General features: G+C 36.8%; 1 protein-coding gene across 1 annotated transcript; it reads right to left on the reverse strand.

The window, feature by feature from the left end:
• Positions 1 to 2114: 2114 nt before the first annotated feature.
• Positions 2115 to 14442, reverse strand: LOC138813727 (vomeronasal type-2 receptor 116-like). The gene is made up of 6 exons (XM_070002107.1): positions 14345 to 14442; positions 7837 to 8125; positions 5954 to 6760; positions 4699 to 4926; positions 3664 to 3787; positions 2115 to 3037 (listed from the first exon to the last, which is right to left on the reverse strand). Exons 1-6 carry the CDS (start codon positions 14440 to 14442, stop codon positions 2115 to 2117), a joined length of 2469 nt encoding a protein of 822 aa, XP_069858208.1.
• Between the last annotated feature and the right edge of the window lie 784 nt (positions 14443 to 15226).

Consider the following 15226-nt stretch of genomic DNA (forward strand, 5'->3'; position numbering starts at 1 on the left):
TTTCAAACTCTAAGTGCATTGACTTTTAATTTTTTGTATTACTTTAAATTTTTGCTAGTTTATATGGTTAAATTGGGTTTTAGTATGAGAGCTTTAAATGGGCTAATAAAGTCTTTTGGTCAGACACATCTTTGTCCAAAACTTTTATTTCCACTAAAATATTTAAGCTATCTTAATGGCCTCCAAGCATATGAAATCCCCGACATTTTGATACAATATACCTAAACCTTTTGCAAACAACATAAAAGTTGATAAAATTTTTCATCTATCATTCGTCATTAACCACCCTACACACACACACACACACACACACACACACACACACACACACACACACACTGAGAGAGCCATGACTCATGGCCCACATCCACTTATTTTTTACGGTTAAAGTTTTATTGTAACAAAAAAATTATAAAGGTACATTTTCCTTGTGCCCTTCTTCCTGTCTCTATCGTGTTATTTATCCATGAACTTTTCTTTTATGTGTCATTAACTTCCTCCATGCCTGACATCCATCCACTCTTGCTTCAAAACATCAAGACATCTATGTGTACATTCTCTTCATTAATGCATTTAAGATAAAAAGTGTTGTGTAAGTTTACTGAAATTTCAACTAAGAAGAAATTAGCAAGGAACACAAAATACCATGCAAAAGCACTAACATCAAATATTCTCCCCAAAACATCACATTCAAAATGAGGATGCAGAAGTTTACTCAATAATATAAACTCAATCATATTAATGGAATTCCTAAAATAAATTAAGGAAATAGACAAATATTCAATAAAAACTGATGCATATTTTGATCATGTATTTGTTAACATGCTAAGGAAGTTGGAAATCTAATTACATTTTCATTTGTTAGACAGCATGCCCTCAAAAGAACACATACACAATTTTTTTTACCAATACACTGTTATATTTTCAAGAAAAATTTAACTAATACAAACCTCTCATCAGTCGTTATCTACTAGAAATGCAAATGTGAGAAATGTTTCAAAGTTAGCCTGGGCAGGAAAATGCCTGAGACTCTTATTTCCAATTAAAGACCAAAGAGCTATAAATGTACCTGTGGCTCTAGTGGTAAAGCAGCCTTAAGTGAAAAAGCTAAGGGACAGTCTAAACTAGAGTTGAAGCATATACACATGAATTTCATTAATATCAGAAGAAATATGTAATAAACACTGGAAAGATGAGATATGGATGTTATTGTGTTTATATGTCTTAAATATGTGATTATGTAAAGATAGTATCGAACCTACTAAGTCAACCTAGTTGATGCAATAAGTAATGCTTTCCTTATCAATTTAAGAGATTTGAAATGTGACAGGTAAAGATGTTCATGTTTCAACATTTATATTTTATTAAGAAGTGATGAAATTACAAGAACTAATGTTAATAGTGATTCAACAATAATAAATTGAAAGGTATCTCCAGCCATGGAAGAAAAAATTTTTATGCATTACAGACTTTACTTTTTAGAGAAAAATAAAAATATAATTTAACATTGTAATATTACATTAAGTGCATTTTTATACCTTATGTAGTCCGTTCCAAAAACCTTAGGAGGAAAGAACAGAGAGGAAAGAGGAGGAGAGGAAAAGAGGAAAGTGGCCAAAGGCCAGATCGAGAAAGAGACAGAGAGAAACTTCCTGTGAAGGAGATTATGGGATTATTGCAAAAGGAAAATATGTGATTGGAATAGTATCAGTAATAGTATTAATATTAAACAAAACAATCTCTAAGGATAATATAAAAAGATGAAACTTTACAAGAGAAAAGTGTAAGGAAATGAATTAGAGGATTTTGAAACATGGTAGTGTGCAGGCAGGAATTTAGTATACCTAAAAATCTAGAAATCTGAGTGAGAAAGACAATAGTGAAAAGACACTAACAAGAGGGCATAATAGCATTGATTGCAGAATAAAAAGGAAGAACCAAAAGTATATGAGAAATAATTCATTTTAGGTGATCACCACTGCTTGAGAATACCACTACTAGAAAAAGAAACAACTGAGGTAAAAACCTCATCATACAAATGAATATGACAATGGAAAGTTGATAGAGATTTAGATCAGGCCATCTATATACCAATCAAACATATGAGCTCACTCTTAAGAAGGCTTATTTCTTCTACTATGTCTTTTATCCCTAAAGTCACGCAGAGAATTTCTATTTGGCATTAAAAAGATGATATAACACTTTGGAGCAAAAATGCAGCCTAGGAGCCCTGCAGCAGAGGCCAAGATGGAGAAGACCTCCACAGCCACCATGACCTTCCCCTTGGCACTGTGGTAGACAGGCAGGAAGGTGATCCACACACTGCAGAACACCAGCATGCTGAAGGTCAGGAACTTGGCCTCATTGAAGGTGTCAGGCAGGTTCCTGGCCAGAAAAGCCATGGTGAAGCTGGATAGGGCCAGAAAGCCAAGGTATCCCAGGACACAATAGAAGGCAGTGGGGGAGCCCTTGTTGCACAGGATGATGATGTGACCATGTTCAGAGTGTGCATCTGTGTCCACAAAGGGAGGAGAGGTTCCCAGCCAGAGTCCACACAGAGTCACCTGGAGGAGGGTGCAGATGGGAATGATGAAATTAGGAGCCCCTGATACCAGCAGCCACCTCATCGTTCTCCCTGGGGAAGTGGCCTTGAAGGCCAGAACCACAGTCACTGTTTTGGCCAACACTGTGGAAACAGCCACAGTGAACACAATTCCAAAGGCAGTTTGCTGCAGGATGCAGGTGACTGTGTTGGGCCGGCCAAGAAACAGCAAGGAACAGAAGAAACAGAAGATAAGAGAGATGAGTAGGATGTAGCTGAGAGTCCTGTTATTGGCCTTAACAATGGCAGTGTCATGGTGTTTCACAAACATCCCAAGAACAACAGCAGTGAGCATACAGAAGCAAAGAGCCATGCAGGCCAGAGCCATGCCCAAGGGGTCTCCAAAAGCCAGGAAACTAGCAGCTCTCAGGAGGCACTGGGTTCTCTGTGTGTTAGCATACTGATGATCTGGACACTTCACACACTGGTCCATATCTGATAAGAAGTGTAAAGTACCATTATTTCTTGGTTTGAACTTCCTTTTTGTCAAAGATATTAGCAAATTGTTTACTTGGGTGTAATCCTAACATAATCTACCATAGTGCCAGCACTGACTGTCAAAAAATCATTTTTGTTTCTTTGCTAAATCATAACATCCTCCCCCTTGCAACTTCAGTATTCAGGCTTTTTTGTTCAGTTTTTTCCCTTCAAGTATTATCACAAGTATTGATAAGGTGCTATTTGGAGTATTCTAATATCCTAATAACAATTTTCTACACTTTTGCTCACACTAACAGTTAGAATTGTGCAGATTTCTGCAATCCTATTGAAAATTGTAAATAATGCAGCTTTCAATATCCTACACATCTCTGAAAAAGATTAATTTTGTTCCTGTGGCAATGTCCTTGAATTCATTTCATTATATTGATCTATCCAACTAATCTGTGAATATTTAGGAAAAGAGAAACCACTCTTGGACACTATATTCATGCTCCCTTCTTAAATGGAATCCCCCTTTCTGAGCTCTTCCTAATTGTCATGAGCAGTTCTGGGTACTGACATGGTTGGATTGATGAAAACAAAGGAGAGATGAACAATTTCTTCATAAGTCATGGATTTACCTGTTCCATTAGCAATCTCATTCTCTGGGCAAAGATTACAATCAAAACAACAAGTAGCCTTTTCCTCTTGAGGAGATGTCCTGAATCCAGGGCCACAACTCTCACTGCAGGCAGAGTGAGGAGTCTGAGGAAAATCAGGTCTGTGTCAGTAACTAACACTCCAAAAAGTCCATTGTTTTAAAGAATTGTATTAATAAAAATAATGTTTCTATGCAGGTAAGTGAAGTTGATTAATTCAATTCTGTTATCGAAACTATATGTCATGATTCCAAAAGGCTTTTGTGCTACAACTTTTATTTCTAACCTGTTGAACTATTGAAAAATATGGGATCTTTAAAAGGTGGAAACTTATGGTGAGAAAGTAAGTCCCAATGTAGATCCCTATAGAATTTCCTTGAATTCATGTCATCATATTCTGTCTCCTACTTATCTGTGACATGGTGATGAGAAGGAGGAGATATACCTTTTAGAGTGTTGTGTGAACCCCAGAAACATCATATCTTCCTCCTCTTTTTCCAGTAGCCATGAACACACAATCTTCTCACAGTCATATTCAATTAGTCTCACCAAAGATGCCCAATTAGCAGATCAATTATCCATTGAATGAAACCTCCATCCACCCAAGGGAGCAAAGAAACATCTCAACCACATTAAATGATTTTTCATGTACTTTATAACAGTGTTAGGAACCAATACGAAATGTACAATTTTTTATTTTATGTTAATATGATAAGTCAACATTTACAAACACGTGTAATGTGTTTGGTGCTGATTCAGGAAACTGGCCTTCAGTTTTTGAACAAGGTTAGAACTCTAGCAGTTTAGTCATAGCTCCACTTCCAGATTTTTGTGGTTAATTGGAGATAAGTCCAAACTTTCCTGTTTGGACTGACTTTAAACTGTGATGTTCACATCTCAGATATCTCAGTTGCTAGTATTATGGGAGAAAGCTGGCAATCAAGCAGGTATAAATTTCAAGGGTAAATTTTGCTTATATGTATGTCCTTAAAGTCATTATGATTAGATCCAACTCACCTCTGTAGTACCTATGGCCCACTCTACCATATCTTCAGATAAAGACAGTTGATTACCATGCAGAGCATATGGAGAAAACTTTCCTACTTTCACTGTAAGTTGAAGACCTTCTGGAAAATTCCAAATGTTCAGAATGTCATACTCTGGCTCTAATTTTCTTTTCTCATCCAAAATCATTTCTTCTCCAGCAGGATTGTAAAATTGGATGTTCTTTATAAAAAGGTGCAACTAAAAGAGATGCATCATTATATGGTGAAGAAAAGCTCCGGGTTGCCTTTAATCTCCAATTCTGAATTCTAGAATAGCACAGACAGCAATAAAGTATTCCAGAAGAAAATCAATGAAGGAAATTAAATAACCATCCTGAATCCTTGTCACTCAGAAAAGGAGTAGAAGGCCTTTTAATGGAGAAATCAATACCAGGCAAATAGCCATGAATAAGACTATTTTTCTGTTACCAACCTGATTGTTTTTATGAATTTTTGTTTGAGCTTGCAAAATTTTTATGCTAAAATTAATGAAATTAGATGACTTATGAAAAATATGGATTAAAAAATGCTATTTGTTAGGTCATCCTTTGCAATTACTGAAATTCAGAGAAAAGCTGAATTTACACTTTTGAAAACAGTAGCTATGAGCATGTTTTAAGGTTATTTGTAACTAAATGAATTCATAAGCTAGGTGTTGGTAGCTCACACCTGTAATCCTAGCTACTCAGGAAGCTAAGATCTGAGGATCATGATTTGAAGCCAGGCCAGAGAAAAAAGTCCATGAGACACTTATCTTCAATAAACCACTCAGAAAATGACAGAAGTACAGCTGTGGCTCAAGTGGTAGAGCAGTATCCTTGAACACAAAAAGACACAGAGACAGCATCCAGGCCCTAACCTCAAGCTCCAAGAAAAGCAAAAATATATCTTTCTGGTTTCTAACACTAAATATGAAATACATGTACGTATGTATGTGTATGTGTTTATGTGTGTGTGAATATACATATATATGTATGTGTGTGTGTGTGTGTGTGTGTGTGTGTGTGTGTGTGTGTATTCTCAGTGGTTTATATTGTATCCTGTCACTGACCTGGCCTGTTTTTCCTTAAGAGCAATGAACACATATATAGAGTTCCTCACGAAAATATCACCCATAATTTACTAGATTTTGAAAAACATCTGAAATATTTAATTTTATACATTAAGAAACCCTCTAGGAAGTGTCTTTGCTCATGGTGTATGCACTGAAATATAGAAGAAATTACCTGTGCAGGGGAAGGCACTGTTTCTTTACTACTTCCCATTGTTTGAAATTCTGTTTGATGAAGAAGAATCTCATGGAGAGCCTGGGCCACAGTATACACAGCATTGTATATATTATAACTGTCTCCAGACATAGTCTTGTCAAAAATATGCCCAGGCAACCAATCCAAAGAGGCATCATGAAGACAATTGTCCCATGTTACACAGTCAAACTCAGAATCTGAACAATTAAAAGACACAAACCACAGCCTAGCAAGAAGAAAGTCTTCTGGGTATTTGGAAGGATTAACTGCCTTGATAAAATCTGTGAATCCAGAAACATCTGCATGATGGTGTGAAAAAATAAGAGGTACATGGAATGATCCAAGCATGAAATAGTTCCTTCTCGTGGTTAAATCCCACTGTGAGTTCATGAGGCAAACTTTTCCTTTTATTAAAAGTTGCTCAAAGCACATTATTAAATCTAGTAGTGACTCATTATCACCATATATCATGAGGACATTTGCTGAAGATTTATTTATCTGACTATATATTTTCATTAAATTGAACATCTGGGAGACAAACTTGCTTGAAATCACTAGCTCATAGGCTACGCAAACTCTGTTCTTAGCCATTTCTTCTTTCAATTTAACAAGAACCCACAAACCATTCTCATTCCTTGATGTCAACAGTCCCACCCAGTTCCAGTTGAAGTGAAGCAGTAAGGAGACCATGGCAGTGGCTATTGATGTGTCCTTTGGGGCCATCTGATGCAGAGTAGGAAACTTCTTATGGTCACTTAGGGCCAGATCAAAAGGCCCAAAGGTAAACTAAATGCAAAGAAAATTGGATGCTCCATGAATGAGAAGATTGCCATCCATCACAATCTTAATCTTCAAGTATGTTAAGAACCAGTTGAAGTAGGTAAAAGGTATATTTTTGTTTTAGTTTTAGAGAAAAAATCAATCTTTTTATGAAATACATATTTATTTGTATGTCTCTTGGTCTTTGTCACCATTTCCATTAACTACTCCCATGTCTATCAGCCCAACCAATTCCCTGATTTTCCTAATTGTATTTTCACATATGTACATTTAATATTATGTTTTTCTTCACCCATCCATTCCCTGTTATTCTGACTTTTTCCAGTAACAACTAACCCCCTCAGAGAAGATATGCTTCAGCTTTGTAGTATTCATAATTTTATATTCAGTAGATCAGAAAGGGTTACTCCATGGAATTCTACCCCCATATATGCCATACTTTAGTCCAATTAATCATGTATATATTTATATATAGAAATGGCTACATACATGTTCCATATTTATTTTATATGACATGTTCATAATTTGGTTCTAGCTTTTGAATATGAGAGAACACATCTCCCCTTTATTATTCTGAGCCTGACATGTCATTCAACATAAAATCTTGTCCACATGCACGTGTGTGTATACATGCATGGCAGTACAAGGGCATGAATTCAGGCCTCATGCACTTTCTTGGCTTTTGCCCTCAAAGATGGTGATCTACCATTTGAACTACACATTCATTGACTGGCGTTACTGGTTAATTGGGGCTAAAAGATTCCAGAATAGCTGGGATTACAAGTGTGAGTCACCAGTACCCTGTGCAGCATATCTACACACTTCAAAGTCATTTTGCACTTTCTGACTTTTTAAAGTATTGTTTAGACTTGAAACAAAAAATAATCCACTTGTTTGTGTGAATCTTCCATCTCGTTTTCCAAAGAGTGGGAATATAAAAATTTGCATATCCTTAAGTACTTACTATTTGATACCACCAAATTTGATAGGTTCATAAATCCAGGCTCTTATCATTCTTTCCTAAAACCTGGAATAGCACCTAATTAGACGTTTTTATATTTCCCCACTACGTTCACCTTCACCTGTGGAAATCTGTAGAGTTCTAGCAATGTCCCAATGCGGGCAGATGTTATTCCTAATGGTCCTGTTAGTGCTGCTATAGACTTGCTGTCTCTTCTACAGGAATAGTTTGGAATCTTGTATTTCCCAAAGAGCCAAATGAAGGGATTCTTATATACTTCCCAAGCTTCAAAGTAAATATTATAGATATCAAATCCAAGAGTCAAGTTATGTAAAAGTTCAGAGTTTTTGTTGATCTCCTCAATAGCAAAAGCCAAGGCCAACACAAGTTGATAGTTCTTGAAGATAAGCCTGCATAATGAACATAGAAATTTGAAGGAATATTTCAAAAATTATGAATTTTATGGCCCCACCACTGACCAAAATACATATACATATATACACATTTATTCATACTTATATATACAAGAATGTAGAACTTGTACTTGTCATATCATAACATAATAAAAGTAGAGCTCAACAACAGACTCCATCACAGATAATACACAAACTCATGGAAACAGAAAAATTTATTGCTGAGAACCAGTAGGTCATCAAAGAAGCAGTGGTGAAATTTAATCATTTTCAGGATTCAAAGTAAATGAAGACACAAAAGACCAAATACTTTGGGAGACAGCAAGACAGTACTCAGAGGAAAATTTATATCCATACATGCTTGCATCAACAAATTAGAAAAATCTCAAATCCATATCCTAATGAAGCAACTCAAGCTTCTAGACAAAGCAGAGCAAGTCAAACCCAAAACCAGTAGACAGAAGAAAATATTTAGGGCAGAATTAAATGAATTACAGACTTTAAAAAATGCAGAGAAGCCACAAATGCTAAAGATGATTTTTTGAAAAAAAATTAACATTGACAAGACCATGTCCAAATTAATTAATTAAAAAAAGAAGCTACCCAAATAAATAATAGTAGAGATTACAGGGGGAAATCACCACATATGCAAACAAAATTCAGAATATTCTAAGGGAATAGGTTATAAGCCTCTATGGCAACAAATATGATAATCAGGTAGAAATGGATATATTCCTATACAAAATACATATACCCAAACTGTATCTGGAAGACATAAACTGAATAAACAGACCCAGCACCAGCAATGAGATTGAATTGGCGATAACTGACCTTCCAGGAAGAGCCCAAGACCTGATGGTTTCACAACCAAATTCTGTAAGACTTTTGAAGGAGAATTAACATTCCTCAAACTCTTCAATGAAATAGCAAGGGAAGGAGCACTGCCATCATCACACTTATCCCCACATTAGATAAGGACACATGAAGGAAAGAGAACTGTAGACCTATTCCTTGATGTACGTTGTTGTAACACTCCTTCATAAAATTTAGAAAATGATTAAGAAGATCATACAGGCTGACTGAACGGGATTTATCTCAGGGATACAAAGCTAGATTAACAAATATAAATTAATTAACATACTACCACAGATCAACTGAAGCAAGGGCAACAACCACATAAGTATCTCATTAGATGCAGATAAAGCCTTTGACAAAATCCAACACATTATCTACCTCTGGAGGAGCTAGAATCCATGGAATCCTCAGTATAAGAATCCTCAGTATAAGAATCCTCAGTATAAGAAAGGGTGTGTATCAGAAATCTACAGTCAGTTTTACACTTAAAGGTGAAAAAACTAAAGGCATTTCCCCTAATACCAGAAATAAGAGAAGGATATACTCTCTCTTTTCTCTTCAACATAGTACTGGAATTCCTAGCAAGCGAAATAGGCAAGAGAACACCATGAAGAGAATCCAAATATGGAAGGAAGGAGTAAAACTATCACTTTCTACAGATGACATGATCCTGTAGTTGAGGGACCCCAAAATCTCCTTCCACAGCTTAAGAAGCTGATGCAAAACTTGGTTAAAATAGACAGGTATAAAATCAACCCAAAAATTAATATTTTTATGCCATGATCAAGAAGATCAAGGTTGAAATCAGAAAAGAAACTCCATTTAAAATAGCATTAAAAAATACAAAATACATAGGAGTTAACCAAAGAGGTGAAGGGCCTCTATAGTGAAAAGTTTAAAATTTTCAAAAGCAAAATTGAAGAAGTCTTAGGAGGATGGAAAGATAATCTGAGCCCTGGATTGGAAGACTTAACATTGTGCAAATGACAATACTGCCCAAAGCAAATTACAAATTCAATGCAATATCCATTAAAATCCCAACAAATTTGTTTAAAGATATGGAAAGAACAGCCAAAAAATTCAAATAACAAAAGACCCTGGATTGCAAGGCAAGTCTTAGAAAGTGGAACATTGTAAGAGGAATAACAATACCAAATTTCAAACTCAATTACAGAACCATGGTAATGAAAACAGCTTAGTGGCAACACAAAATAGGTCAGATGACCCATGCAACAGATTAGAAGACCTGGAATTGAACTGAGGGAACTATCGGCATTTAATATTTGATAAAGGAGCTAAAATAAAGATAGACAGAAAAATAGTCTCTTCAACAAATGGTGCAACAATCTAAAAAAAAATAAAATTTGAAAATTGTATCAAAATTACTGGTAAAAGTGAGTACACAAGTGAGCTGAAAATGTTCTAGCATTGGAAGTGTGCTAGAAAAACCATATAATTCTTATGAAGTTGGAAAAATTATCTAGTATTTACAATAGAATAGTGTAAAATTATAATATATGATGGGAAGACAACAATGCAGTTGCAATTGTCATTTGTATGTTTTTAATATTTTACCTTAAAGTATTTTTTTGGGGGGGGGTCCGGTCATGGGGCCTGAACTCTGGGCCTGGGCGCTGTCCCTCAGCTCTTCAGCTCAAGACTAGCGCTCTACCACTTGAGCCACAGCGCCACTTCCGGCTTTTTTCTTTTTGCTTATGTGGTGCTGAGGAATCAAACACAGGGCCTTATGCATGCAAGGCAAGCGCTCTACCACTGAGCCACCTTCCCAGCCCTACCTTAAAGTATTAAATGAAAACTTTGATTCTAATGAAATCTTATAATCCAGGAATCAAAAGTCACTACCAATGAACTCAATAAACGAGAGAAAGTGTGAAAGAAGCTTCAATAAACCTGAAGAAGTTACATAATGGCAGGAATCAGAAGTGATCTGTCAACAAGGACTGGGAATGGAAATGCAGGAAATTCTACCAATAAGAGTTAGAAAGACTGAATGAATAAAAACTCAAGGCCAAACAATAGATTAATTCCAAGAAACTCAATTCATCATCAATAGTCCTGGGTGAATTAAGACTATCAGCCAGGCCCAGAGAAATCTAGGTTCCATGATTTCCCTCATTGTAACACCTAGAAGGTGCCTATAAATCTACAAGTAAATGAACTAAATGGTGAAAAAAGGAACACTGAGATATGGTAAATGATACAGGTCTCTAAGCATTACACACGGTGAGAACTAAAGAGGATAATAATCTTTAAAGGGCAATAATCTTTAAAGGACATTTATTTTTGTTATAATTTTAGAATTTTAACATTTACCAGTGATACAATAGGCATGAAACTGGAGTTTTTATTTATTAACTTTAAATAGTTGTATCTAGAAGTTCCCATTCTAAAAAACAATATATGAGTTTTTATAATTTATTTTTTTTGTTGTTGTTTTTTGGAGTGCTGTGGATGGAACCTAGGGTCTCACATATACTCAGCTGAGTTATATCCCTCAGATCATTTCAACAAATATCTGAATAAACCATCTCTCATCAACATACTGAGTTTTCTCCAGGAGAGATCATAGGCTAAGGCAAAAACTAGCCAGATTTTTTTGGTTGGATATGGGGCTTTAATTCTGGGCCTGGATGCTGTGCCTCAACTCTGCAGCTCAAGACAAGTGCTCTACCTCTTGAGCCACAGCCCCACTTCCAGTTTTCTGAGTGGTTTATTGGAGGAAAGAGTCTCATTGACTTTCCTGCTCATGCTGGCTTTGAACCACCATCCTCAGATCTCAGCCTCCCGAGTAGCCAGGATTACAGGTGTGAGCCACTGGCATCCAGATAACCACATTTTTTGTGTGTTTTAAATCACTTTATTTTATTACCTTTTTTGTATGTTTTCATTGTAAAACTACTGTGTAGAGAGGTTATAGTTACATGAGCGAGCTAATGAATGCATTGCCTATCAAGCATTGTTACCTCCTCTTTTTTTTTTCCCTACCGTCCCTTCACTCCTACCTCCACAACTACCCCCACCCTGCCAAAGTTGTAAAGTTCGTTTTCAAGATAGTGTGTTGTACATCGCATTGTTTTTTTTTAATTTTTTTTTATTGTGAAAATACTGTACAGAGGGGTTACAATTACATGGGCAAGATAATGAGTACATTTCTTATCAAGCACATCTCATTGTTACAATGGGTCAACCTTATCCCTATTTAAGCATTTTTTTCCCTTCCCCTCCCCAAATTAGAGAAGTGTATATACATGATGCAGAGCACTGAAATCAAATACAGTGAAAACAGGGGTTATAGTGTGGGGAAGGATCATAAAAAGAAACAAAAAATTCACATGGCACATTACAAATACATTAGAAACAATAGCAAGGAAAAAAACCACTTGTGTTCTTATCTTGACATTCATTTCACTTAACATCAATCTATCTGGTCATATGTATAGAACTTTTGACCTTTTCTGCTTGTCCTAGACTAGTTATTGCAAATATATACTAGTTATTGCAATATACTAGTTATTGCAAATAAGGGAAACCATAACACCTGTGTTTCTTTGGGCCTGGCTTACTTCACTTAATATAATTTTTCCAAGTCTTTCCATTTCCTACCAAATGGGGCAATGTCATTCTTTGTGATAGAGGCAAAGAATTCCATTATGTGTGTGTGTGTGTGTGTGTGTGTGTGTGTGTGTGTGTGTGTGTGTGTGTGTGTGTGTGTGTGCACGTGTGAGTGTGTGGACACACACACACACATTTCCTTGATCCATTCATCTACTGGGGGTAATCTGGGTTGGTTCCATATCTTAGCTGTGGTAAATAATGCTGTGATAAAAATAGTTGTGCTGGTAGCTTTAGTATAGTCTTGTTTGTGATCATTTGGGTAACTGTCCAAAAGTGGGATGGAAAAAAACCCAATCAAGGAACAAACACAGGAATAGACACTTTAAAAATTAACTTGTCCAAATGGAAAATCAATACAGAAAAATGTCCAAATATTTGAGTAATGAGGACAATACAAATCACAGCTACATAATTTAACCATCAACCCACACTAAAATTGCAGCTTTGGTTATGGCAACTAAAAATTAAAGATTAGAGATTCTTCAAGGAATTGAAACTACCTGTGCCGGTGGCTGATACCTGGAATGCTAGCTGACACCCAAGGAACCTGAGTCAAGGCAACAGAGTCAGAAAACTCCATGATACTCTCTCTCCAGTTAACCAACAAAAAGTTAGAAGTAGAGGCATACCTCCATGAGATAGTAGAGCATCAGCCTTGACAGAAAAAGCCAATCAAAAGTGCAAAGCAACCACTCATCAGTGATGCATGCATAAAATTCTACTAATCCCCCCACAAAAACCATTACTACCCAGACCAGACTTCACTTTGTATCTGTGCCTAGACAGACAATCCCATGAGATTCTGCTTGCCTATTAACCACCAGAACATTTGAAATAGAGTTTTCGCTCAAGTAGTAGAGTGCTAGCTTTGAGTGAAAAAGCTAAGGGACAATGTTCAAGCCCTGAGTTCAAACCCAGGTACTGGCAAAAAAATAATAAATAATGCACTCAGAAGGAAAAAGGGAATACAGGTTGACCCATTGTAACACTGGGATGTACAGAACACTATATTGAAAATGAACTTTACAACTTCACTAGGGAGGAGGTGGTATGGAATTAGGGAGATGGGGAGGGAAGGGATGGCAGGGGGAAAACAAAGGAGGAGTTCACAGTGCTCAATAGCAAATGTACTCATTGGAGATAAAAGTCACAGAGTTTCCTGCCTGGGCTGGTTTAAAACCTCCATCCACAGATATCAGATCTGTGAGTAGTTAGGATCACAGGCATGAGCCACCTGATACAATAAGAATGTTCATCAATTTCCTCAAAAGGGGGCAAGGAAATGTGGCTACAGTCTTTTATACAGAACAGGTGGCAGTATTTCAGGTTGTTTGTAAGGACAGCATTTCATCTTCTGCAGAGATCATTGGCATGAGAAGATAGAAGGATGCTACAGTAAAGTTAAGAATTTAACAACCTGGAAAGTATATGGAAGGAAATAGAGTCCTTTCTTTTTTATTGTGAAAATACCATACAGAGGGATTACAATTACATGAGCAGGGTAATGAGTACATTTCTTATCAAGCATTGTTGCCTCCTCCTGTTTCTTACTATCAGGCAGGAAAACACTCAACAATAGATGCAAGAGAAAAAGAAACAGCTGTTCCTGCTGCAATAGGGATGGGAGGTCAGTGTAGCGAAGACAGAGACCATTGATTATATTCTCAACCATTGCCCATCCTTAGGACATAACAGTAAATGGAAATAAAATGATGAGTTACTTACGGTATGTTCTCTTCTTGCCTAGAAGCTTCACTGTTGCTAAGATCAATTCCCAAAGTGTAGAGAGGGAAAAACCCAGCGATCATCACATCTCCATCCATGTGTGCTCCATGCTTCATTGCAGAAAAGCAGCTAGTGCCAGCCAAGGACCTGACAAGGACTGGAAGCTGGAGAAGGAGTGTGAAAGTCATAAGGTTCATCCCTGAAGACTATCCCAAGCAGAAATTCTGGCTGGAAGTGAGAACCACAGTGTCTGATACCTTTATTCAGACATATGTGAACATATGTGTCTTTTTATTGTCAGAGATCTATACTGTAGCTCATCTTCCATCAAAGCCTCTTGTGAGTCCCCAGAAATCATAGCCTGGGGCACTACATCTGTGACTTTCATCCAGGAGAAAAACATGAGTTGGAAAACATGTTTGTGGCCCAGGTGCTATGATTCCATCCAAGACCTCAGAGTGAGGCCCCAGAGATGAAGTTATCTTGGATAGCTTTTTGTCCAACATCTGTGTCAAGAAACCATTTTCATGAAAGTCATTTGAGATGATACAGCTGGTTTGCCTCAGAGGATGCCCATGTCCTGTGCATGGTGAAATGTTCTGAAGAGTCTGTGTCTGTGAGATGTTAACCAAAGTTATGAGGGCATCACACCCAGAGGGTTGATTCACACACACCATGTCACAAGAGCTACCAACATTGGTGGTTGATCCAGCCAGGTTTCAATGGGAATTCCATGTGCAGAACCCTACAGAAATGCACCCAGTTACTACTGCCTGAAGAAGCAAAGATGCTGCTGAAACCAGCAATTACATGTCAATAACTCAAGGTTAATGCCCAAATTGAGTTCCACTTTTGCCTTCTGAACTGTCACTTTTAAACAGG

The sequence above is a fragment of the Dipodomys merriami genome, unplaced genomic scaffold, assembly GCF_024711535.1.
Source record: "Dipodomys merriami isolate MVZ:Mamm:240054 unplaced genomic scaffold, mDipMer1.0.p SCAF_6, whole genome shotgun sequence".
Lineage (NCBI taxonomy): Eukaryota > Metazoa > Chordata > Mammalia > Rodentia > Heteromyidae > Dipodomys > Dipodomys merriami.

What these genes read in the sequence shown, in the direction of transcription:
- LOC138813727 (XM_070002107.1), bottom strand. Translation starts at nt 14,442, where the DNA reads ATGGATGGAGATGTGATGATCGCTGGGTTTTTCCCTCTCTACACTTTG. An exon ending in AACTCTACAGATTTCCACAG is followed by an intron (nt 6,761 to 7,836) that starts GTGAAGGTGAAC and finishes CTTTGCATTTAG; the next exon opens with TTTACCTTTGGGCCTTTTGA. An exon ending in CAGTGCCTTCCCCTGCACAG is followed by an intron (nt 4,927 to 5,953) that starts GTAATTTCTTCT and finishes CATCTCTTTTAG; the next exon opens with TTGCACCTTTTTATAAAGAA.